Source organism: Pipistrellus hanaki, assembly GCF_964339955.1.
Source record: "Pipistrellus hanaki genome assembly, chromosome: 3".
Taxonomy (NCBI): Eukaryota; Metazoa; Chordata; class Mammalia; order Chiroptera; family Vespertilionidae; genus Pipistrellus; species Pipistrellus hanaki.
The window spans coordinates 67,108,709-67,135,594 of NC_140505.1; the positions used below are offsets into that span (position 1 = coordinate 67,108,709).

Genomic DNA, 26,886 nt, shown 5'->3' on the forward strand with positions numbered 1-26,886 from the left:
TCTTGATTAAAGAGGGAGGTAAAGCCATGTGTGCATAAGGCAGAGTTGACATTCCTTTTGTGAAAGTTCTGGAACTTACTTCCTTTCATGGTCACTGTGATGGAGGGCCATCCCTCTTCTGCAGTATAGGCTGCTGAGATCCTTGTATTCATCTACAGACATTAATGCTTGCAATTACAGTTTTTTGTTTTTTTTTTTTGTTTCTGGCCACAAGTTGAGTGCTCTTGACAGCCTCTTTCAAGGCAGGTGTAGACCATGTAAGTTGTTTGTGCCAATGATAGTGCTAGTGGAGATGATGTGACTTTTGTGTGGAAGCACTGAATGGCTGGTGGGAGAAGTTCTAGTCTTTCACCCAGAATAGCAGTCAGAATGGAATTCATCATCATGATAAGAGGTTCATAAGTTAGAGAGCCCTCTCTTTCAGATGTGTGTGATGACATGTAGTCTGATTTAAAAATAAATTTTTGTTTTTGTTTTGTCTTACATCACCATAGGTTTTGTGATTATTACATAATACAGGTATTTCACAGAATTTCTCCCTTTAAAGGAACATCATCTCAGTTTAAAGCATTATTAACTTGGACAATGTCAAAAAGTTTTGTGCTCTGCGAAATGAAAGAGATGGTTATTTTCTTGAAAACTGTCCATGACCTTCATTAAAAATTCTTGGTCTTGATTATATCAATAGCTTCATTATGAGTCTTGAAGAAATATTGAGTAGAGTGCTTTTTAGATGGGTCAGTCATGGTAAATTAGCTTACATATTCATCTTGAAGGAGAATATGTGACTTGTTGAACAGGTTTCTTTGGTATTATTAACATACTAGAGGTCTGGTGCATGAATTTGTGCACAGGTGGGGTCCGGCCGGCCCACCCCCGATTGGGGTTGGGGAGGCTGATCAGGGGTGGGTTAGTATGGGGGAGGGGCCTTGAGTGGTTGGCTGGCCAGCGTGCCCCAGATAGGTTCGGGGTGGGGGGGTCAACCGAGGGTGGGGCCAGCTGGGGGTAGGGGCCATGGATGGTTGGGTGAGGGCAATCGAGGCTTGGGTCAGGCTGGATGGCCGCTGCAGTGCATGTCATAGTGACTGTCGTTCCAGTTGTTCTGCCATTCCATCACTAGGCTTTTATATATATAGATTACATATGTAGATTATAGAATGTGTTGAAAAGTATTTCAAGTTTAATTTTAATAGTGATTACCTTTATGTGCTAGTGTGTATTAGGCTCTTAGTTCTTACCACAGCCCACAAGATAGGTAGTAGTGCTAACATTGTAGGTAGGACAGTCTGGTTGGTGTAGAACATGAATAAGATGACTCATTTTGAAAATTTCCAATAGGTATATGTTATATCGATTCCTATTTAGAGATAACAAAATTACTTTGTAATAAAGCAGGGTACTATTTTGTTTGCTTCAGTTAGAAAATATGTATCCATTCATATAATTACTAATCATGTTTTAAAGTATAAGATCAAAAGGTTCAGTATTCAGACTGTGTTATGTTAGGATGTAATCCATACTAGTATTGTTCTTGCCCTCTCTGATTGCAACAAATGTCATGATTTAAGTTTAAGCAGCATTAGGTGCCTCTTTCAAGATTTTAATTTCTTTTTTTTTAAAATATATTTTATTGATTTTTTACAGAGAAGAAGGGAGAGGGAGAGAGAGTTAGAAACGTCGATGAGAGAGAAACATCGACCAGCTGCCTCTTGCACACCCCCTACCGGGGATGTGCCCGCAACCAATGTATATACATGCCCTTGACTGGAATCGAACCTGGGACCTTTCAGTCCACAGACCGACGCTCTACCACTGAGCCAAACCAGTTTCAGCAAGATTTTAATTTCTTAAAGTTTTTTCAGTAATCATAGTTTGATTCACAGCTGTTTTTTTTTTTTTTTTTTGTCTATGAAATTCAGTCTTTTGAGATACTAAATTCTGAGAAGAGAGTATTATGATAGTTACAGGACTCTAGTCATTTAGAAATCCAAGATAATTTTTAAAGATTTTTCTTAACAGAAATATTCTATAGAATTTTGAGAAAAGGATCTAAAATCACCCACTTATATACCTGTTTATTTAAAGGTGGGTTAGGTTCCCTGTATTTTTTGTTTACAAGGTTTTTGGCAAAGTCTCTGGGCCTCGCATAAAAGATAAAATTCCAGCCACTTCAGGATCACGAGGTGGCTCAGGAGTCCTGCAAGGTTCTTATGCTTTATCGACTTTTTGGAGGGGGTGGTAGAGCTGTAAAGAAAGGAAACTACAAATTAGCATAAAGGTTTAAATATTTATAAGGTCCCTTGCAGGAAACATGTGACTGGTTCCAAAATCTGCACACTTTACACTCCTTCACTGGCTCAAAGCTTCCCATTGGGATCTGTATAATCACATTTTGAAGGATAAGATGCATGTTAGTAAAAATATTAATTTTAATGAGTCTTTTGGAGGCTTTAATTGAGTTTCATATTATTCTCAGCAACTTTTAAACATTATAAATAAGATCTGTGCTATATTCTGAATAGTGTGTTTTGTATTAGGCCATTTTTCAACCCTTTTGTATATTTTTTGCTCTTAGTTATAATAAATGTTTTCCACAAAATAATTTATTAATAAACTATTAAAAAACTAGTTCAATTCTTCTAAATAGTGCATTTAATATGCATGCTCTTTTAGTTATAGAATAACATCTGGAAGTAGTGAATGAATTATAAATATAGAAGAAAGAAAAGGAATAAAGTATATCTGCAGAGTAAACTTTGAATATCATACTTTATTCTTTCAGTGCTTGGTTGAATGTGGGTTCCCCAATTTTTGGTGTTTCTAAGGCAGGGAGTGGCATACTATGGATTTTCAGCCAAATCTTATTTGTTGCCCGTTTTTTTGAACAAGGTTTTATTGGAACTTAACCAGCATATTTATTTACACATTGTTATGGCTGCCTTTGTGCTATAATAGCAGAGTTGAGAAGCTGTGACAGAGACTGTGTGGCTCACAACTGGTAAAATATTTACTGTGTCTGTCTCTAGAGTAGGGGTGTCGAACTCAAGGGGCCAGAGAAGGGGCCAAAATCTAAAATCCAGCCTAAATCGCGGGCCGAATGGTTTACTGAACAGTCATAAACTGACAATGTCATAAACTGACAATGTCATAAACTGACAGCGGAGTGCAGTGATGACAGCGTGGTGCGGGCCACATTGCAAGGCCTGGAGGGCTGGATTTGGCCCCCGGGCCTTGTGTTTGACACATGTGCTCTAGAGCATGGGTGGGGTACATCCGTCCAGTGGGCCTGTAAGGCCCTCAAAATCATTTGGTCTGGCCCTGCCAAAGCATTAGGGGCAGGTTAATTAAATGTTTGACCAAATAGAACAAACTAATTTTTAATTTGATAATTTTGTGTGGCCTGAGAATGATGTTATAAATATCCAAATGGCCCTTGGCAGAAAAAAAAAGTTCCCCACCCCTGCTCTAGAGATGTATGGTGGCCCTACTTAAATATATACCTGTTCTGTGATGTACTGTTTTACTTTGCCACCATTAGTGTTTGAATGTTCTCAATATATGACCTCCCAAATGCTTGATGTTTTATAAGGAACTATCTAGTGTGGCTTTTAATATTTTTAAGTTTTTATTATCTTTGAGTTTTTTTGAGCCTTCTTGATCTGATGTTCTGTGTATCTGTAATTCTGGAAGATTATCTGATATTTTCTGTTCATATATGATCCTTTCCTATTCTTTTCTGGTTTCCTTTTGGAACTCTAAGTACATATTTTTTAGGTATCATTACTAATCTTTTATATCTCATAAACTTGTATTTTTCCATCTCTTTATTTTACACTTTAAATACCTTTTTTGCAGTCTTTCATGTAATATATTTTCTTTGTTATCTAATGATGTATATTTCATATGTTCAATTTGTAATTTTATTAGTTTATTTATACATATGATTTCTAAAAATTCCATATTGTTTCATTAAATCTTTTTGTTTCTTTTTAGTAATGTCTTTTGTTCCTGCCCCATGTTTCAAACTTTTCTTTCATTTCTTTAGTTATTTTCTCTTAGGATTTCTGCTTTTCTTACTTTCAGGAGAGCTCAGAAATGCATTTCCTTTTAAGATTAAAAATATATATTTTTATATCTCCTTCTCTTTTGTAAGCATCTCTCTGCTCTATTGCCTGAAATGTAAAACTATAATTTCTTTCTCTCTCAATACTATATTATGCCTTAGAGGAATTCTGTGCTTTTTATTACTACTATTTAATGGTATAACCTTCTCTATATTTTGTTGTTGTTTCCATAGACTAGATTTCTTGAGTGGAATTTCCATTTTCTCAAATGGAAATAATGATTTAATACTTTTAAGGATTCTTATTAATCTTACTCAATTTTCAATTTAGATTATGTTTTAACAATTTGTTTTCTAAGTTTGCTTATTCCTGAGGTTTAGCATGTTACATTTATTTTGGCCATTTTTTTCTTATTCTTTTAACTGAGTTTATACACATTTTACCCATTTTCCTCTTTAGACCTCATGGTATGCTAAGTGAAGATAAACAAGTGCTCTGTGAATTTTGAAGCAGGATTATCTTCCCAGCTTCCTTGCTTTTTAATTGCTTCAAGTCTTTTGCCATTAGTGTTTTTCTCTCCTGTTGACAGATATCAATCTTTGCATATGTCTTTCATTGTTTTTTTTAAGATTAAGAAGTCTTTTACCATAAAAGATCTAATTTGTCATGCTAATTTTCTTTTAGTATCCTTTCTGTTGTTACTATTTACATTTAACTTTATAATCATATGCAATCTGTTAGTTTTGTACATGATGTTCACATTTAGATTTTATTACCTTGCCATAAATTATTTAATTCCACTTACAAAATAGTAATTATTATTTGTCATATTTTTGTACTTTTTAATGTCTACCATGGGAGTATTCTTTAATAATTACATTAATCTCTCTCTATTACAATATCATTTAGATCCTTTATTCCACCTTGTTCTTGGGATATTAAGGATTGCATATATTCATGTTTTATAGATAATTTATAACACTGTTATACCAGACTTATGACTATTTCTGAAATGTGTGAATGAAGCTAGTGATAAAAACATAGATGGTGCTTTGTTTTTTAGCTGTAGATGCTACATGGTAACCTCAGGAATCTGGAATACAGCCTTCCTCCAAGAAAGATGTAGATCACATTTTCTGAGTATTTATGAAAAGTAGTGTCCTTTTTTTAAAATATTTACTGCCCTACCCAGTGTGGCTCAGTTGGTTGAGCACTGTCCTGTACACTGAAAGGTCCCAGGCTCTATTCCTGGTCAGGATACATATCCAGGATTTGGGTTTGGTCCTCAATATAGGAGGTAACCAATAAATCCCTCACTCCTTCCTTTCCTCCCTCCCGCTTTTCCCTCCTTCCTTGTCCTTCTAAAATCAATAAAAACATTGAAAACTACAAAATGATATAAGCATTATATAAAATAAATTAGTTGGCTAGTGGTTAGCAATTCCTGAGTATGTTCAAAAAGTGACACCTATCACTGGAGAGAAGAAACAACACAAAAATAGAATAGGGGGAGAACAGCATTGCATTAAATCTAATGCTGTGAAAATATCTTATATACATCAGTAGCTTTTGAGATCATTGTGTTTTAACAGTAGATATCTGAGGTATCAAAAATAAAGTACATAATAATTGAAATTTTAGGTAATAACATTATCCCATATAATTTACTTGGATAGTTTTCAATGAAAATTTATTTTCTAATATTGGACATTTAAGTTTTAGTTACATGCAATGGCTAGTACTCTGGCATAATGGCTGAACAGTAAAGTATTATAACTTATAAAAGTGTTAATGCCCTGCTTAGCAGTTTCGTTATAATATTTTTTCTCCACCCAGCTGGTATGGGTCAGTGGTTAAGTGTTGACCTATGAACCAGGAAATCACAGTTCCATTCCTGATCGGGGCATGTGCTGGGGTTGCAAGCACATGCCCTAGTAAGGGGCATGCAGTAGGCAGCCGATCAATGATTCTCTCTTATCATTGATGTTTCTATCTCTCTCTCTCTTTCTTTTACTCTTTGAACTCAATAAAAATTTATAAATTTTTTTTTTCTGAACTGTTTAGTAGGGCTAGAAAATATACAAGCTAAAAACATACATGTTTCTAGTACAAATATTACACGCACATCTTGGGGTTTTATGGTTCTTTTCTTTATAATGTGATATTTTATAGTGAACCAAACATATTTCATTTTAATCATTTGAAAATTGACACCATTCCTATGATAAGCTAATAACTAATCATTAAAAATCAACATAGAAATCAGCATAAAATATAGTACTATTATTTAAACCCCCGTCTTAAACTGGAAAAGTATAAATTGTGCTAATGAAAGTTTCCCCCACAGTAATTTTATTAAATGTTTTTAAATATCTCATTTTATGAATTGTTTTTGAATTTACATATAGAACTATATCTCAAACTCTTTTCTCAACCTTATTCATTATGAACTAATTCCCTCCTTTTAGCAATCTTCCTGAGCTCTTTCCGAGTGCCATACGAAGAAATCAAAATGATGATATTGGAAGTGGATGAAACACAGTTGGCAGAGTCTATGATTCAGGTAAACAAGAAGCAGAGAGCTTAAGTTCCAATATTTCATTGCAAGCTTCTCATTAAACAGAAAACTGTAAGTGAAGCAAAATTCTTAAACCAAATCATTCAACTGGAAAATCATTGCTACATAATTAGTTTTACCATAACTTCTGCATTGCCAGGAGATAAAACTCTGAATGTTCTTTTAACTGCAAACTAAATATAATGCTATCAAAATAATTACATTTCAATTATTTTAAATGACTTTTCTGAATGTCAGATTGTTTAATTTTACATTTTTGTTTTTGTTACAGTTAAAACTAGTAATATGTTAATTTAAATTTATTTGTATAATAGTTTAGAGTGTTTTAGAGTTTTTCTTAGGCATTTGTGTCTTCTAATGTTGTGTTATTATTTAATACTAGAGGCCTAGTGCAATAAAACAGCAGTTGGACAACCCTCTCACAACTCAGGACTACTGGCTCCTAACTGCTCACCTGCCTGCCATTCTGGTCACCCCCAACTGCACCCCCTGCTGGCCTGGCCACCCTCAACTGCCTCCACCTGCCAGCCTGATTGTCCCTAACTGTCCCCGTTTCCTGGCCTGGTTGCCCCCAACTGTCCCCCCTCGCCAGCCTGGTTGCCCCTCACTGTCTCCCAATCCCCGCAGGATTGGTTGCCCCCAACTGCTCCCTTGCTGGCCTGGTGGCCAACAATTAACCCACTCCCCCACTGGCCTGGTTGCCCCTCACAGCCCCATGCCAGCCTGGTGGCCCCCAACTGTCCCCTCATGCTTTCCTGGTTGCCCCACACAGCCTGCTGTTCAGTCATTTGGTCATCCCTCACTAACACCCCTGCCGACCTTGTCGCCCCATGCAGCCTGCTGTTCAGTCATTACTGTGAGGGCGTCCTGACCAATTTGCATATTACCCTTTATTATTATAGACTAGAGGCCCGATACATGAAATTCATGCCAGGGTTTTGGCCCCGGCCCCCCAGCTGCAGCTTTGTCCTAAAGGAATGATGTCTGGTTCAAATTAGCATATTTCACTTTTATTATTATAGATAAGGTTAAGGGAGATTTATTTTTATTTCAGAGTAACCTTATTGACAATCCCTACTAGGGTCATTTGTGCTCTTATGCATACTACAGATAGTTTGCATAGTGTTCTGAATTCGTTCAGAAGGCTGGAAGATTTTTAAAATGATTTGTATTCACACTATTATTTATGGAATGCTAGTGGGGTACCAAAGTTACATGCTCAATTCCACATAAAGCAACAATAATACAAATATAGATAGAATTTAAAATTGAAGAATCAAATCACAAATTATATAGCCAGAGGATGATACCTTTAGTTTACTATCTTATATTTTATAATGGAAGGGTAATGATGTTTTAGGAGTGAAAAGAAAACAAGGATTATTTGTTAGTGTCAACAAGTCATTAAAATTATTCTAGACACTTTAATTAATCAGGAAATGGTAACCTTAGGACCTGTTCTTGCCTATCTTCTCTTGTCTCCTAAATGTGGAGTTTGTAATCCCATTAGTGATTTCTGCTATGAGTCTCTGAGACATAAATTACCTAATTCAGCAATGCTTTTTCTCTAGCCATTTCTTTTTACTAGAACATTGTCTTTTTTCTTTTTTTTTCTTTTTCCTTTTAAAAAAAATATATTCCATTGATTTCTTACAGAGAGGGAGAGAGAGAGATAGAGAGTTAGAAACATAAATGAGAGAGAAACATCAACCAGCTGCCTCCTGCACACCCTCTACTAGGGATGTGCCCACAACCAATGTACATGCCCTTGACTTGAATCAAACCTGAGACCCCCTCAGTCTGCAGACCGACGCTCTATCCACTGAGCCAAACCAGTTTCGGCTGTCTTTGTTATTGTTGATTGCATATGTGCCTTGTTCTTAATTGATTCCAAGTTCCTTAAAGAAAATTTTTTTATTTAAATCATGTTCATAGTTTTTTGATGCATTTGTTAAATATTTATGGAGTTGTTTCTAACTTGCTTACACAAATGGTTTGGATGATCATGTGACTTTTGTTTTGTAGAGATGAAAAAAAGTATTTGCATTGAAATTTGTACTCAAAAAACATTAACTTCCATATAATTTATTAATAAACTAGTAGTCCTGCTCATGAATCCCCATGTACCAGTAGCTCACCACCGCTCCAGTAGCTCTCCCCTCACTGCCCCACCCTCCTGTAGCTCCTTCCACCTGTGTTCCCCCTTCAAAGCTTGCTGCCCTGTCCACTCCTGTAGCTCTCCACCACTCACTTGTTGCTCACTGCCCCACCCTTCTGCTGATCCGTGATCTGGTTGTTACGCAGTCAGTCTTTACACTTCACTGCTATTATATATATATAATATATATATATTAATTATAGTAGTAATATATATATATATATTATATATAATAATTACTACTATAATAATTTACAACAAATTTAGTGGCTTAAAATTATATGAATGTATTGTATACTATCTTACTTTTCTATAGACCAGAAGTCTGGCCTGGGTCTTACTGTCAAGGTGTTGGCAGGCTTGAATTTCTTCCCATAGGCTTTAAGGAAGAGAGGGAGGGAGGAAGGGAGGGAGGGGGAAAGAGAGAGGGAGGGAGGGAGGGAGGGAGGGAGGGAGGGAGGGAGAGAGAGAGAGAGAGAGAGAGAGAGAGAGAGAGAGAGAGAATTTTTCTTGTTTGTTATTTTCTTTTCCAGTTCCTCATAGCTGACTCCTTCCATGCTCCTCAGCACCTTTCTTCACCTTCCAAGACAGCAATGTTGCCTCTCTCTGTTCCTTTCTTTCATTGTTATATCTCCCTCTCACTTGGTGGTTCTGTCTCCCTCTTCCACTTGTAAAGACCTTTATGATTGCATTGAGTACACCCAGATGATCCAGGATAATCTCCCTATTTTAAGGTCAGCTGAAACTAATATTTTCAGAGGTTCTGGGGATTACATATGGACATTTTGGGGGAGGTTGAGTCATTATTCTGCCTACCATACTTGATAATATAAAACTAATCTTAATGAATTTAAAGTCTAAAACTTTAGTTTGGACATATGCCAAGTCTTTATATAGTAATTAATCTCATGGTACTTGAAGTCTCGTTTTTTTATTTAAAAATATTCTGAACAGGGCATGGAAAGAGCATTGCTTTTTAATAATCATCATTTGGTAGGTTTTGTTCACTATCCTGATTTCACTTTGGTGTGTTTGTATTAGTTTATTCATACATAAAAAGATGCCAGTATTGATGTCATTTTCCCACCTCATTCTTTACCCATTTACATTTGTCCCATCAGTCTTTTATTAATTTACTAGAGCCCAATGCACGAAGCTTTGTGTAAGAATGGGCCTTCCTTTCCCTGGCTGCTGGCACCCCCTTTCTGATCCAGCCCCAGGGCCACATCTTTGCTCTGGCCCCTGAACCACCTCTTTCCTCTCTGGCCCTGCCTTCTCATGCTGCCCAGAGGCCCTGAGCAACTTGGGCAGTGTGAAATGCCTGTATCGTCACCATGGCGACAATGCAAGCATGCCACCCTGCCCCTGGCCACTCAGTACCTATATGTGCAAATTAACCCACCATCTTTGTTGGGTTAATTGCTACTCCTGATTGGCTGGTGGGTGTCACAAAGGTTCGGTCAATTTTTATCTTTCTCTTTTATTACTGCAGATTTAGGTGTGTGCGTGTGTGTGTGCGTGTGTGGGTGTGTGTGTTTGTGTTTGCATGCCCATCACCATGTGCAGGGCACTCTGTTAGGCTCAATCAGAAACAGACTTAACATTTTTGGAATTGATAGTGTGGCAAGGGTGATGATTATATATATATTACGTAATCAACCATCTGACTGTATGATGCGCACTGACCACAAGGGGGCAGATCCTCAAAGCAGGAGCTGCTGAGCTGCGATGACTTTACAGCAGCGGTCCTCAGGTGATGCACCCCGGAATTAGACATCCCTTAATTCCACCTTTGGCCATAGGTTATGTTGTTGAGGCACTGAAAGCTCCAAATCTGGTTTACTGCTGAGCTATGATGATAGCAGATGCCCTTTGAGCTGCAGTGCCACCCAGGTGCGGCCAGCCTGGGAGGGACCACAGGATGTTGGCTCCAGGGCATGTCCAGCCTGTCTCGCCCCATCCTACCCGCCGGCCACCTTCTAATTAATTTCCTTTCAATGTGCACAAACTTATGCACTGGGCACTAGTATAAAATAAAAATACAAAACAAACATAGTTGATTTATGATACATGGTATGTGAGGGGAATGCCCGGTGTGTGTATAGATAAGGGCACTTGAAGGTTGAACACAGTGTAGATGTGGAAAAGGCCAGAGGTCTGAATGAGTAAAGTAGTGAGGGCAGTTATTCTGGCAGTTATAAAACCCTGAGCTGTGAGGGAAATACTGGCGGTGTGTGGACAACTGTGGAGAGTTTAGTTTGATAGAATCTTGGGATTTGTGAAGTGTATTGGGAGACACACAGCTAGGTTGGGGGTGTGCTCTTGCAAATCACATAGTTTTATTACGTTGGAAAGCAAAAATACTGAAGTGAAAAATTAATACATTTCTGATAAGATATTAAAATTTAATTATATATTAACTAAAAATATTCAGGGGGATTGGATGGTTACAGAATGCTGGAGAAATTTAGAAGCCTGATGTAATAAATAATTAAAATAATCCAGCTGTCAACTAGAATGATTAAAAGAAAATATCATTTAGTTTTTTGGTCTCAGGCATTTCTTCTAGGAGAAATTTCTATTTATGTGGAAAGATCATATACTACTTGTATGTTTTTATTCAGCTGGTAGTGTGAATAGTGACTATGTTTTTTAGGGATGATCTTAAATTGTGACTTTTTATTTGTTTTTGGCCAGCCAACCAAGTTTTTATTCAAAGATACACAGTGAGTCAAAAACTTGTTCTTTGGTTTAACTACTTTGATATATAATATTTTCTAACATTATTTTTAACTAATAACACCTTTGGGGATTTAGTCCCCCATTAATATGTATAGCATGATATAGGCTTAATTTAAATTTGTACTTGAATTTGGGCTTGCACAGAATATACTGATACTATAATTTGGGATTGTGATCACCAACCACTTTTTTTTCTTCCTTTTCTTAATTTTATTATCAATATTCTAACTTGTTATAACATTGTTATAGCCAATTATATTTGGACACAGAAGGATCTATATAGCATTTGTCCAAAAGATTATGTAATCATTTAAGTTTTAACAAGGAAATACTCCATTGGAGTATTTCTTTTTTCTGTATGTGTGGCTTGGGAAAGGCTGTGCCTGGACAAGGAATCAGAATGACCACAGGAATCTGTGATTTCTACACTGCAGATAACAGAAGCAAAGGGCATTACAGCCACAGGCACTTAAGGATCTGTATATGTTTTTGCTTTTATCTGCAAGGTATATCATTCTTTGTCTTCAGTGCTTTTTTAAATGTTCTTTCACATCAGAAGAATTACTTTGTCTTTGTTTTAGGTATCTTTATTTCTATTATTAAAATCATATTCATACTGGTTAAATGTTGCAAGAACTGTCATTAAAATTTTCTTGATTTCTTTTTGATTCTTTTCCTTGCCATTTAGTAGCAATATGATAATTTCTTTTATTCCTGTAAGTGAAGTGTTAAAATATGTTTGGCTTCGCCTGAAATCTCTGACGTTTAATTCCCTAAAGCTGAAATGTAATTGATCACATTTATCCAGGTGAGAAAGCTGTTTCTTTGGTATAGGTTGAGTTCTTCTTTCTCAATTATACAGCTAATCAAATAAACATTCAGTAGTGCTTGATTTGAATATATAATAACGCTGGATAGAGAAGAAGGAAATTGCTTTCAAGATGCAGAGAATACAGCTTAAGGCTTTGCATAACAGGGAGGTTACCTAGAAATACAACTAAAGATTAACTTTTTTACTGATTTTAATCCCAGAGTTTATTAATAAATTTACCTAGAATTCAAGAAGCACATTTGTTGAAGATATTTTCTTTTGGTTTTCATTTTTAGAACTTATTAAAGCATCTTCCTGATCAAGAACAATTAAATTCACTGTCTCAGTTCAAGAGTGATTATAACAACTTAAGTGAACCAGAACAGTTTGCTGTTGTGGTGAGTACTCTTAGTGTTAACTCTCTTTTGAGGGGATTTTAAAATAATTAATACTGTGGAAAACAGGAAAGAAAATGTAAAGTTTTTCTCATCATTATTACTCAAAAACCTTTAATGCCCATTTATTTTTAACCTAAGGATATTTATGGGAAATTATCTTGATTTAAAATATGTATTGGAATTCTAGCCTTAATAAAATCCAAAAAGTCTTTAAAAAGTATATACATGCTTTCACATTCTCTATTTGATGTCAAAATGTAAAATGAAAATTATGACTTATTCTAGAACTATGTATTCCAACATATTGCAAGAGTAGTTTCAGTTTCTGGTTCTAATCACTCACTCCAATTCATCTCATAGTTTAGATTTGAAATTACAAATAAATTTTGTTTTGTTTTGGTTTGGTTTTTAGCAATGAGATTGAAAAATGAATACATTTAAAAAATCTTCAGAAACCTTGATAATCTTCTTGTTCCAGCTTTCTATTTATAGAAGTTGGGGTCTGAAGAGGTGAGATAAGTTGCCAATGTTATGTATTAGCTGTGTTGCAACTTAAAATTAAGATTTTTATCAAGTTTTTTTTTTCTCCAGCTCTTTTCTCCTACCATTAAATCACCATTTTGAGGTTGGTTATATACTCAGTTATCATGATGATACTTTAAAATAGTATTTCATTTTTATTATATGGTTATTTATTTATTTTTTTCTTCATTTATGTTATTACTAACCTCCAGGGACATGGTGAATTTGCATTTGATAAAATTTTGAAAATTTGGGTTGACTAAAGGACTATGTCTTCACACCATATTTTGCAGGCATTTGCTCTAAAATTCCTTAGTGTCTCTTCATAAATCCATTCTACTCAGCCCTCTCTTTACTACCTCCTCCTAACTCTTGTCACCCAAGTTCACAAAACTCTGAGTAAAACACAGAATAGAAAAGACAGGGTTTTTCCTTTCATAGTTTTTTTAATTATAAAACTTTCTAGCTTACTATATTTGCAAAAATGCTTTTTAATTTTTTTATCCAATTCTTCAGGCTACTCTCCCCTCCCCCCCCATCTTGTATTTTCTTGTTTGCTTTATTTCCTATTAATCTGATCACTTTCCCTTTCTCCTAATCCCTTTATAATGTTCTTCTTATCATTGAGAATAAGTGAATAAGGGAGCATTGCATTAAATTTTAAACCATAGACTACTTAGAGTTTTGATCTTTGGCCTTTTTTATTTTTTTTTAACTATTAAATGAAAATAAAAAAAATGTAAAATAATAATTTTCAAATATCTCTCACATATCTTAAGTCTTAAACACATATAGGTTTGTATGAAAATGTTTATTTAACTAATAACTTCTGTTGGATATCACTAAAATATTTAAAACTATTCCCATATTATAGTGATTGTCACAGAAGAATGAACTCAAACTAGCAAATATTTTAGGTTTATTTAAAATAGAGAGGTTATGCTCTCCTTTAAAAACTAGTGTTGAGCCGAAACCGGTTTGGCTCAATGGATAGAGCGTCGGCTTGGGGACTGAAGGGTCCCGGGTTCGATTCCAGTCAAGGGCATGTACCTTGGTTGCGGGCATATCCCCAGTAGAGGGTATGCAAGAGGCAGCTGATTGATGACTCTCTCTCATTGATGTTTCTAACTCTCTATCTTTCTCCCTTCCTCTCTGTACAAAATCAATAAAATATATTAAAAACAAACAAACAAACAAACAAACAAAAAACTAGTGTTGAAATCAAAAAGCTGTGATTGACAAGCAGTGTACTCATAGGGGCAGATCATTAAAATAATTATATTTTCAGATACTAGTGCTAGAGGTTATAGTCCTGATTTTAAGGCAGTGATGGACCACTTTCTTTTTAGGACATGTCAACTCAAACTTGATCTTGAATCTATTCATTCCATCACAAGTCATACCTGACTGCCAATGTGGAAAGAGTAATGCTGTTGAAAAGTATCTGTTATGGACAATATGAACAGTGCTTTATCATCTGTTGACTATGACTATTCTAGAACATATTGTTTTAAGTTCTGGTTTGTGTAGTACTAACATTTTAAAATATGATTGTTTTGGTGATGAAAGGGGAAATAAAGTTTAGGAAAAGTGAAAACTATATATATACTAAAGTCCGAGTGCATGAAAATTCATGCAATGGATGGCGAGGGGGGTAGGGTGTCCAGGAGCCTTCAGGGGTTGGAGTCAATCTGGTGATCAGGGAAGGCGACATCCCCATCACACCTCTGCTGCTGCCACTGCCGGCAGTGCAAGCCTCGGTCGGTCCTGGTTACCTGAGCCTTGGGAAGCCCTGGGTGGTGGGGCAGCCACCATCAAAGGCTTGCCTGCACCTCGGGCCTGCCCTGGGTTAGCTTGGGACTGAGGGTGGGTCCAGCTGCACCTCACACCTGCCAACCCCCGGCGGGCCTGAAAGGATTGGGGGACTTTGGCGGGGTTGAGGGGGACTAGGCGCTGCCATTTTTGTGATGGCGTGTCGGTCAATATGCATGTTTCCTCTTTATTAGATAGGATATTGAAGAACATTGCTATTTGACTCCATATATATGGAGTCAAATAGCAATGTTCTTCAACTTTGCCTTTTTCCATTTTAACCTTTTGGCATTCTCAATTTAGTTTCACCTACTTCTCAAATCTCTCAATGGAGAAGAAATCCTGCTAAAGTTTCAAAAAATACTTGGGGAATACATACACACACAAAAAGATGTAGGGCCATGTAGAATGCCCATAGTTTTCTGCTCTTCTTTCCAGATTAAAAGCTCAATATTAAGTCACTAATTCATTAGCATATGTGTTCAATTTACCAATATTGTATAAATAATATAATTTGGTGGGTATAGGAAATTGATTATAATTATGTATATTTCTGAAAGATTCCCATAATATCAAGTTTCTGTTTCAAGTAATAAAATTAATGAAAGTATGTTGCATTATGTTATTAATGCAGAAAATGGGTTATTAAATTTGAGGTAATTTAAACTGCAGATTCCTATGTGACTTTTATATATTAGAAAAACATTTACTTCTTGACTAAACCTATATTAGAAGTGCTAATCATTTCAACCTGATAAACCAGAGTCATAAACAAGGAATTGTCATAGGTGGACATAGCATTTGCAACCCCAAATATGGCCAAAGTTTGCCTTTTCATTTGTTTCACCATAGACTTGTGATTAGCTCTGTTTCATTTTCAGATTCTATAGATTGATATTGTGATTTCTAGCATTGTTTTTATTTTAATAAAAATCAGTTGAAATTCTGCAGTTATATTACTTGCTGGTGAGTTTACTATTTCTTTTATCCATTAATTTGATTCTTGTAAACTACAGATTTTGCAGGTGTGTTGTATACAAACATATACTCAAATTTGATACAATAATGGATAAGAGTCCTGACAGTAGTTTGCATTATATAACCAGCTTTAATTTTATCCAAGAACTAGGCAAAAAAGTAAATAAGCTATACCACGACTTTGGCATTTGTTTATATTGTTTTGTCTTTGATAGAAAGACATTGTGCAAAAGTAGCACATCCAGTACGCCAGTAAGCAGAGTCCATTAAACACCAATTAGAATATGTAAGATATAACATGTAAATTAAAAATAGGGGTTTCTTATCTTTGTTTACTTTACACACAACTTTCCAGGGCTGTGTTATATAGAATTTTATATACATACTACAGGCCCAATGCATGAAATTTGTGCAAGGGCCTCAGCCCTCACAGCCGCAGCGGCTTGCCTTGGCCCTGGCAGCCCTGGTTTCCTACGGAACGACCTTCTGGACATCCTTCAGGACATTTGGTTGTCTGATCTAATTAGCATATTACGTTTTTATTATTATAGATATATTATTCAGAAATATTATGTCACTATTCATTAAATTATATATCCTTGAGGTGTTCTTTCAACCAGTAAAGCATTTGATATGTCTATATTCTCTCCACATCCCTATAATATGAAGTTTCACATACACTTTTATTTATTTTCCCCTTGAAATTAGATTTATTTATTTATTTATTTAATGTTGATACTATTTCCATTTCTAAAGGAAAGTCTTCATGCATGAGTACCAGACAGGTACTTTTATGAAACTAAGGGTTTAGTTGCTCATCTGCTTTTTCTGATAATTCAGAATTTTTAGGTATCTTCCTGAACTGATACTTGCAGTTCTTATGATTTGAGCATTAGCCAGTCTGCTCAGCACACCACTCAGAGTTCTAGCCTGTCCCTGTTTATACATGGTAGAATTGACATGGTGGTTCTTAATATCTGGTGCCTATAGAATTGGTATCCAATGCTATGAGTTCAGGGCCTAAAACAAATTATATTATTCACTTGTTTTTGTAGCTGATTACATTATATGTCCTATATTTTCTAGGAGATTTTGGCATATGAAAAACAATCCATCCAAAATTCTGGACTAGAGGTTCTGGTAAAATGGTATAATAGAGGAATGCTCTGGAGGTGCTCCATCTGCATATTTTTGTGTATGACTTGAAATGAGTGAGAGTCTACATGCTGAATTTGTTACTTTAGGTTCTGGGCAGAGGACACTGAGTACTGACTGATATGCTTAACTTGAAAAATTATTTTCCTTCGACAGTACAGAACAAAACTTTTGTTGATAAATCAGTTCCTATTTGGCATAATCTAACCTCATGCTTTATTCAACTTAACTTTCTATTAAAAAGATGAAGAAATGAAAATATACTTCCTAGAAACTCTCTCATTAGACTAATTAGTCGCCTGCTTTTTTCTTGGGTTCCTTCTCTCTTGTCAGCCCCTGCACCTCCTCATTTATCCCTCCAAAATGTTGACTACTTACCAAAGATTGGTTCCCATTGAGTAGAACCTAGTTTTGGTTGTATGACTGCAGTTTAAAACATATTTTCAGTCTTTCTTTGATCACTAAACCAGCAACTAAAATCACTGTGCACACTGTGGCGTGGTTTAACTGTGTGAGAAATAAGATATGTAAATATTCAGTGGGATCAGAAGATTAGCAGAAGTTTATAAAAAAAAAAAAAAAACCCTAAAAATTTGCATTTGAAGCTTAGGGTACTATACTTTGATTAAAAATTCTAGTTTGTTTGTTTTTTTGAATCTGTCTCTATATTTTTTAATTCTGGTAAGCTGTTCTTAAAAGGGAATCAAACCTCTTACAAGAATGTTAAGCTGAACCAATGTCTTGCCTTTGTGCTGTATTTTGATCTGCCACCATTGGGTGTCACTGTAGGGCAGGGCTTTTCAACTTTGCAGTAAAGGCCTCCATTTTTTTCTTTTTTTTAAATAAAAAAATGATGTAGGAAGTTCATGCATATTTCCTTGCATTAAAGATGTCTCATTTTAAAGTACACCCTAATATTCTTGTTGTAAAACATTCAGATAACATAAAAATATTGGATACAATTTGGAAGTTCCTTATATCTCGCTACCCCACTGCATTCCATACAAGTTATCATTTTGTTGGACTTCCAATCCTATTTCTTTGTATTTACAAGTGCATGCATATTCATATGCACATTAAAAAATATATTTTTCTGAAACCTTTTTATGATAAAATATATTTTGCAGATTCTTTTCATGATATGCTGTTTTAAATTTCTTATGTAGTATTTCAGGGTCCATATTAAGACTTTTAAATGTTCTCTTAATTTTCTCCAGATTTTAAATAAATAATTCTGCATACATCTTTGTATAGCCTATATAATAAAATCCTAATATGCTAAGTGTCCAATGGTTCAAGAGTTTGACCAGTTGCTATGACATGCACTGACCACCAGAGGGTAGATGCTCTGACTGGTAGGTTAGCTTGCTACTGTGGTCCAGCCAATCAGGACTGGGCAAGTTGAGTCAGACATGCCCTGGAGACTTCCTGCAGCCCCTCTCCAGACCTGATTATGCACTGGTTGATTTCTTGCCTAACCTGTACCCTCTTGCAATCTCTAGGACACCTCGGGGGAATGTAGAGAGTCAGTTTTGGCCTGATCCCTGCAGGCCAGGCCAAGGGACCCCACCAGTGCACAAATCCGTGCACTGGGCCTTTAGTGTGTGTGTGTGTGTGTGTGTGTGTGTGTGTATATATATATATATATATATATATATATATATATATATAATGTATATATGTATTTTAGAGATCAGTGACCACAGACTCTGGGTTTCATCCTAGATTGACCTTAACCTGTGTGACTTAGGTTAGATCATCATCTTTCTGTTCCTCAATTTACTTATTTATCAAATGAGACCATGTCTCTGCTATAACAGAGTACCACCAATTTATTGCTTTTAAACAAAACAAGTTTATTATCTTATAAGTTTGAAAATCAGAGGTCCAAAGTGGGTTATCCGTGCTACATTTCTCCCAAAGACTCTAAATGGGGAATTTATTTCCTTGCTTTCTCCAGCTTCCCAAGGGGAATCACATTCCTTGGCTCATGTTCCAGCATCAATCTGACTTCTGCTTTTGCCATCACATCTTTCTTTGACCCTCTCCTAATCTATAATAATAAAAGGGCCGGATGAAGCGGGGGCCAGAGGGAAGCTGGTGCCAGCCACCAGGGGAAGGAAGGCCTATTCTTGCACTAATTTCGTGCATCGGGCCTCTGGTTTCTAATAAGGGTCCTGTGACTATATTAGGCTACTTGGATAATCTAGGATAATCTCCTCATTCAAAGATCCTAATTTAGTTCCATCTGCAAAGTCTCTTTTGCCTTGTATGATAACATATTCATAAGTTTTGGTGATTAGTACATGGCCATATTTGGTGGATAATTGTTTTGCCAAACACAGAGACAATAACAGTGCCTAAATCCACTGTATGGTCTTTATTGAGTATTAAATAAATTGATGTAAAGAATATATGTAAGTCATCTTGTTCTCATAAACTCTTTTTCCCTACAACATTAGTATTTTTTTTTATTTTATTATAATGCCCTGTGCATATATCTAAATGGCTCTTAATCTGGAGTGTTACAGTTTTCATTTATGCTCAAAACATTTTGACCAGCTGGAGTATATCATGCTCAACTTCTAGCACATGGTGGCCACATGATATTGCTAAATGAATATATGAAATAAGGAAGAGATGAATAGAAAGGAAGGACAATATATAGCAAGAACAATAAAATTTAAAATGTTAGAATTTTTGTTTTGTTTGTTTTTTGTTAATTTTTTAGAGCAGTGTGAGGTTCACAGCAAAATTGGGAAGATACAGAGATTTCCCTCACACACATTCATCGCCTCCCCCATTATCAACACATCTCACTAGAGTGGTATATTAGTTACAATTGATGGACCTACATTGGCACAATAGTGATTGCCCAGAGTCCACAGATTACATTAGGGTTCACTCTTAATGTGCATTGTATGAATTTGGACAAATATATAATTTGTGTACATCAGCATGATATTATCAGTATTTTTATTGTCCTAAAACAAATGTTTTTTAAAATCACATTTTAAAATAAGAATGTTGATTACCTTTGAGGTTATCATTTTAACTTTAGTTAAAATGAATCTAAATAATGATTTCTGAGTGTGAGAATGGATTAATTCAAAGTAGGCCAAGTAACCAACACTTTTGTGCCTAAAAGTCTAAAATCATACTTCAAAAAAATTACAACTTAACCACCATATACAATTGCCACTTATACACTTGTCATCATTTTACTTTTCTTCTGATTCCACACCTCCATTGGACTTTTTCCAATGATCTTCCTTTAACTCAGAAGGCCATTTTTTCTTAGTCCATAAATATTAAAGGCACCCTATACAATATCTTTTGGCCTCAGTGGTTTTATTTTCTAAAAAATGTTGAAATTATAATTTGGTTTAATTTAAATTTAAATTATAATTTGGTGATGGCTTACTGAAATATCTTCAGAAAATACTGACCAAGATAGGTAAGGAACCTCAAAGATTATCTTCCTTGAGCCATTACTTTCTCAGACTAAACATCTTCAGTTCTTTTTTTTATTCCTTAGTTGTTGATTATTTCAAGTGCATTGCAAATGTCCAGATATAAAGTCAATCATGTTTCACAGAGTTATCGCTTGACAACTTAACAAATGATGTGGAGTTAGTGTGATATAATTTCTTCTTTAAGACCCGTTTTGGCTTCTTGTAATTTCTGTTTCTTTTTGTCTTTAATAATTCATCTTCTATCTTGTCTGTCAAAGGCAGCCTCTCTTACTGGAAAATTGTTCTATTTGCCTTTTGCTGCTGCTTTTTGGTACCTGTCCAGTTGTCCATATTCCCTCAACATTCATGATATTTTAGACAGCACTCTGGCAATCTCATCTGCAAATTCTTCAGTACCCAGAAGGACATTTGTTTAGAATAATAAAATACTATAACTATAGCCCTAGCTATTTAAATCTTAGAGATCTGCTTCTCTGAAGATCATAAGCATTCAGCTGTTGTTCAGTTATTCTTGTCACATTGCTTTGCAACCTTCTTGACATGCTTCTGCCAGGATCCAGGATTTAATATAGGCTCACTAGCACAGATGGTTTTCCTTTCACCTAGTGCAGGGCTTATTAATTTAGCTTGATTTCAATTATGATTGATTTGTAGCCTGAAATTCTTCCAACATTTATTACTTCTATAATTTTTCTTATAATCTGATTTCTGCCATCTCCTTCAGTCTATGTTAAAATAGTCACAATGCCATTTGATTTTTTAATTAAACTTATTGCAAGTTTGTTGGTTTAAGAAATTAAAGTCATTTTCAGTTGAAAGATAACATTACCTTGCCCATCCTATTATTTTCTTTGAAGATCTTATTCTTCACAGGTTTCTTCTTAGTTCTTCCTACACATGCTACAATGGATATATACATTGACAAAACTCTTAAAAGGCCATTTACATCTTCTCTTTACATGTTTAATAGGTAGTATAAAATAGTGTATATTAGATTTACTGACTTAACTAAATATAATGAAGTCCACAGAAAATTAGAGGCTTCGTTATGTTAGAATTTAACATGGTTTCACTGCTGAAAATTGAGTATATTTCTTGATATTCTTACTTCATTTTTACTTATTTTTAAAAATTGAATATGGTTAAGAACTGTTCTCATGTTAATTTGAGCCCTCAGTAGATGATGACTCTACATAGCAGCTTTCCCTTAGTGTTGGCTTCAGCCTTTTGGATTATCGGATAATTTATGGATGAATTGAGACCTTGTCTTTATATTGGTAACCACACCACTGTCTTATACATTTTATTTGAATAGATTGTTTTCTTGGCTCAGTGATGATTTACTCATTTGACAAATATTTATTGGACACTGTGCTGGGGATTTCTCTGGTTCTGAGTTTACTGCAGTGAACATGCCTCTTACTCCTTATTGGTGTTGTATTTTAGTTGAATACAGTAACAGTATACACATAATTGCAAATGTAAAGTAAAGGCAATCTATTACTGTTATATACTCCTTGGGAAATGATGAGGTGAGGGCCGTGTTATATGCTTGATTAACGTGGCTAGGGAAGGCCTCTGGAGACGTAAAATTTGAGCAGAAATCTAAATGCCTTCAGTTAGGTTGGAAGCATGTTATAGAGAGGGGAGGCCACAGCTTAAGGCTTTGAGGGACAGGTAAGTTTGGTACAGTTCACTGAGACCAGTGGCTCTGCCAGAGTGAATGAGGAGGTGTGGGAAGAGATGACATTAGAGATGGCATTGCCACCATGACATGAGGCCTGTGGGATTTATTCTAAGGAAGCCACTGGAGCATTTTAAACCAAGAAGTGAAATGATCAGATTGGTGCTTTAGAAGACAGCTGTGTAAGGGACAGATTGTGAAGTGGGGATAAAAATTAAAGCCAATGGCCAGTTAACATGCTGTTATGATGATGTAATAATTAAGGTGAGAAAGGTGAGAAATAGTGAAAACCTTGATAGGTTTGATGGCATTGTCACTCATAAGAAGTAGTCAGATTCTGCAAGAACTTGGAAGATTGGGAAGACTAGATTTCTGCTCCATTGGATTGGGAGTAGGAGAGGAGTCAGGGGTGACTCCAAGGTTCTTGCTGGATGCAATTAGAAAGCTGCGTTTCCATTTACAGAGAGAACGGAGAGATTTGCAGCAGATTGTGGGAAGGAAGATCACTTAAAATGTCTGTGGACATTCAAGTGGACATATGAAGTAAGCTCAGAGTTCAAGGCTGGATATATAAATTGGGAACCTTTCTCAAACAGGTGGCATTTAAAGCTGTGGATTGGATGAGATCACCAAGGGAGTGAATTAGAAATGTTACATAGTAGGCAGTGAAGGAAAAGGCAAAATATGCAAACCTTACTTAGTTTTTCTTAGTCTTCTCTCTAGAGAGGGCACTTATCATCAGCAAGGTTTTGTTTGTTTGTTTGTTTGTTTTTGCTGCTAGTTACCACCTCTCCGAGGAAAATTGCAGTCCATGACCTAGGGAATTGTTCAAGGTGATTTTATAGTATGACACTACTGCAGTTTGTTTCAAAAACTAAGCATGAGCTGGGATGAAAGGACTATTTGGCATTTGTAGGCTATAATTCATCAGAGACCTTTGGAAAGAAGCTAGTGGTCATGAAAATATATGTTTGTGGAAAGAAAGAAAAATCTGCTTTTGCCTCCAAGCCTTGCTCTCATGAAAAAGTGGAATTTCTAATACATCATAATAATCAGTATATAGTGCCTATGTTATAAGCTAATATGAAGTTAAAAATGCCAAAAATGTGCAGGCATATTACTTTATAAGTAAAATAACTTATTAAATAAAGGGATTGAGTTCATTTAGTTCAAATCTACCTCAAAATAGTAATATCCAATTCTGCCATTAAGGGGAAAAATCACTAACATAGTAGCAATTGTGTTCTCTGTAGAGTGGGAGGAGAAATGGAATTGAACTCTGAGTGAATTCTCTTCTGAGCTTTTGTTACCCTCGCTCCCTTGAAATTAGTAGAATGTCAGCTATATTAAATTACTGCAGTTCTGTAATTTATTAAAATTTAATAAAAACACAGCATGATCAGAATATATGTTGTTTCATTGAATTGCTAAGTCTTGTAAGTTTCTCAAAAAGTTTGAATTTCCAACTGATTTAATCTCTATCTTTTCTACTTTTTTTTTTCACTTTGTGGCAAAAGGTACACAATTTTGCCTATTTTATATAGAAACACATGTAAAATGTGTGAAAAACTTGGTAATACTAAGACTTGGTAAAAGAAATCTCATTTATTTTCAATAGTCAGTTTTTAACACAGTAACTAGTGACTTAAGTAAGATAATGCTCTGACCTATTACCCACTGTCGGCTGCCATCCTCAGACTTAAGTAAGATAATGCTCTGTCTGACCTATTACCCACTGTTGGCTGCCATCCTCAGAACAAAAGCCTAAATCTGTGAGAGGTCTGTAGTGCTCTACATTACATGCCTCATCTTCTGCCACTCTCTCCTCGCTGGTTCAGCTTTAAACACATGGCCTCTAGATCTATACTATTCCCATGCCAGTGACATTCTTGGGGATTTAACATTTGGTGTTGCCTCTCTTTGGGCCTTGCTTCCTTCAGATGTACACATGGCTTCCTCCCTCATGTTCCTCCTGTCTTGCTTCCTCAGGCAACTTCTGGAGGTCTTCTCTGAGCGTTTTATTTGAAATTGCATATCCAGTTACCTTTAGCACTTCTTTTTCTCTTTCCTGCTTTATTTTTCTCTGAAGTCCTCATCTTCTTTCTCATTTCTGTATTACGTCCTATCATTTTTCCTATCTATGAACCTATTATAAGAATGTCCATAATGGCAGGAATAATTCTTTTGGGTATCCACTGATGAATTCTAATGTCTTGATCAGTGCCTGACATGTAAGAAATATCAGATGAATGAATAAATAACTTTACCAAAGGTCTTGATAATTTATTTTAAATACTGCAAAACTAAACCATTTAGCTCTTGGCTCACCAAGGCTTGCCATGAAGCATATTATTAGTATTAAAACATGAATCTGGTTTAAAACAACTTCTTGATATTTCATATTCCTTCAAATATTCTTTATTACATTTCAGTCTAATTAGATTTGTGTTTGAATTCCTAACTTACCATTTAGTAACTATGAAACATTGAGGCAAGTTTCTTACCCTTCACTTACATTTTTAAAAATTATCTTATTAGATGATATCTAAAGGAGACTATGCATGTGTATAGTCAAGAGTGAATAATAAGTTCCCAGTTTTTGTAGCTGTTGTCATTTTTATTATATTTTTATTTTGAATGTTTTCTATTCCTATGATGCAGCTATTATTTTACATTTAGAATTTTTCTCATTGTTCTATGATTGTCTTGCATGTGTGTGCTTTTGCTCTTGTCATTGTCAAGAGTTACTTTCTCTGTGTTTGGACAACCTCATAATTCCAGATCCAACATGTGTCCTTTCATCTCTTGTCTTGTGTGCTCTTGCCTTGTGGTCAGCCTTTCACCCTTTTGGCATCATTTGCTTTCTTATTATTTTCTGGCTCCCTGTGCTTCTTTTCTGACCCCCTTCCCTAGATCCCTTCCCATTTCTTTTAACACTTTAATAAGTGTCTCACTCAGATACTGTTTTCTAGGCTCTGGAAAAAAAAAATACATACAAACACACACACACACACACACACCCTCCCTTTTTCTTAGTGATTTTATTCACACAATTATCTATAATAATAAAAGGGTAATATTGCTAACCCGACCAGACAGCCAAAGGACTTCCGGATGTCATTCCAGACATCCTTCTGGACAAAGCCGTGGCAGTGGGGGCCAAGGCTGAGGCGGTTAGGGGTGATCAGACAGGCAGAGTGGTTAGGGGTGATCAAGCAGGCAGGCTAGCGGTTAGGGGCGATGAGGCAGGCAGGCATGTGGTTAGGGTGATCAAGCAGGCAGGTGAGCGACTACAAGCCAGCGATCACAGATTGCAAGAGGGATGTCCGACTGCTAAACTAGCAGTCGGACATCCCCTGAGGGGTCCCGGCTTGTGAGAGGGTGCAGGCAGGGTTGAGAGACCCCTTCATCCCCCACCGCCATGTATGAATTTCATGCACTGGGCCTCTATTTGATTAGTAACTCCTTTTGAACACCTTCTAGACTTTTTGTACTTTGACTTATAAATATACACAATTTAATGTCACACAAAGCAGCCAAGGGGATGCATTAAGAACTAGACATAAAAATAAGTACTGACTCATGAACATTTCAATTTTGGTCAGTTATCATGACTTCAGATCTCATGTTGAGACCTGGTTCTGGAGTAATTATTTTCTGTACCTGGGAATAAACTCCAAGAGTTCAAGGCACATTATTGAGAAACCGATTAGAATAAGCTTCTTTCCTAATGTAAGCTGCATATGTTGGAGTCAGAAACTTGAGTTTCAAAGCTCTCTCTACCTTAGGTATGTGATGAAGTATATCTGACAGAGGGCCTGAGCCTGACCTTAGGAACAACCTAAAATGAAAATTACCCAGATTTACACAGGAACAGCTTGATGGTTATTATAGAAAGTTTGTTCAAGGACCCCACTCCTCTCAAAAAAACAAACCAAAACAAAACACACCCACACACACACTGAAAGTATTTTTTTTAACTACCTGAGATGTTATGAAACCACAGGTTAGCTTCCTGCTTTTAAATCATGTCATGGAATGGGATACCTAGAGGAGATTAGAATCTTACTTGGCATTAGTGTGTGTAGTCTTATTATTTTTTTAATGTTGTGTTGGAAACTTGTTATCTTTGAAGATGAGGGTTTGGATAATAGGAGCAGTGTGAGAGATTAATTTTGGAGTTTTAGGTCAATGGCATAATTACTACACAAAATGAGCAGCCATAGAGGAGCCAAGTAATTATATAATGGTTATATTATTTAAATTGATATAGTGATATGCACTTCCCACAGTATGTTGTATACATTTATCTGTGCATATCCTTCACAACAGCCTCTTGAGTTTGCAAATACTGGAACTCATATGGAATTGGTGACTTAACCAAAGCACACCCTCCCCGACACACACACACACACACACACACACACACACACACCCCTTATAAATAGAAGCATTCAAACTCAGTTTCTGATTCCACATTTCCTTATGTTGTTTTGTTTCTAAGTATT

At 35.8% G+C, this 26,886-nt stretch overlaps 1 protein-coding gene across 3 annotated transcripts in view; it reads left to right on the top strand.

Moving 5' to 3' along the window:
- The window catches only part of DIAPH3 (diaphanous related formin 3), a 479,703-nt gene that overhangs the window by 222,843 nt on the left and 229,974 nt on the right, over positions 1–26,886 (top strand). For all 3 annotated transcript variants that reach the window (XM_084876736.1, XM_084876737.1, XM_084876738.1), the window contains 2 exons: positions 6,533–6,627; positions 12,650–12,751. In XM_084876736.1, coding sequence (XP_084732862.1) covers positions 6,533–6,627; positions 12,650–12,751 — 197 coding nt within the window. The remainder of the gene's footprint in view (positions 1–6,532; positions 6,628–12,649; positions 12,752–26,886) is intronic.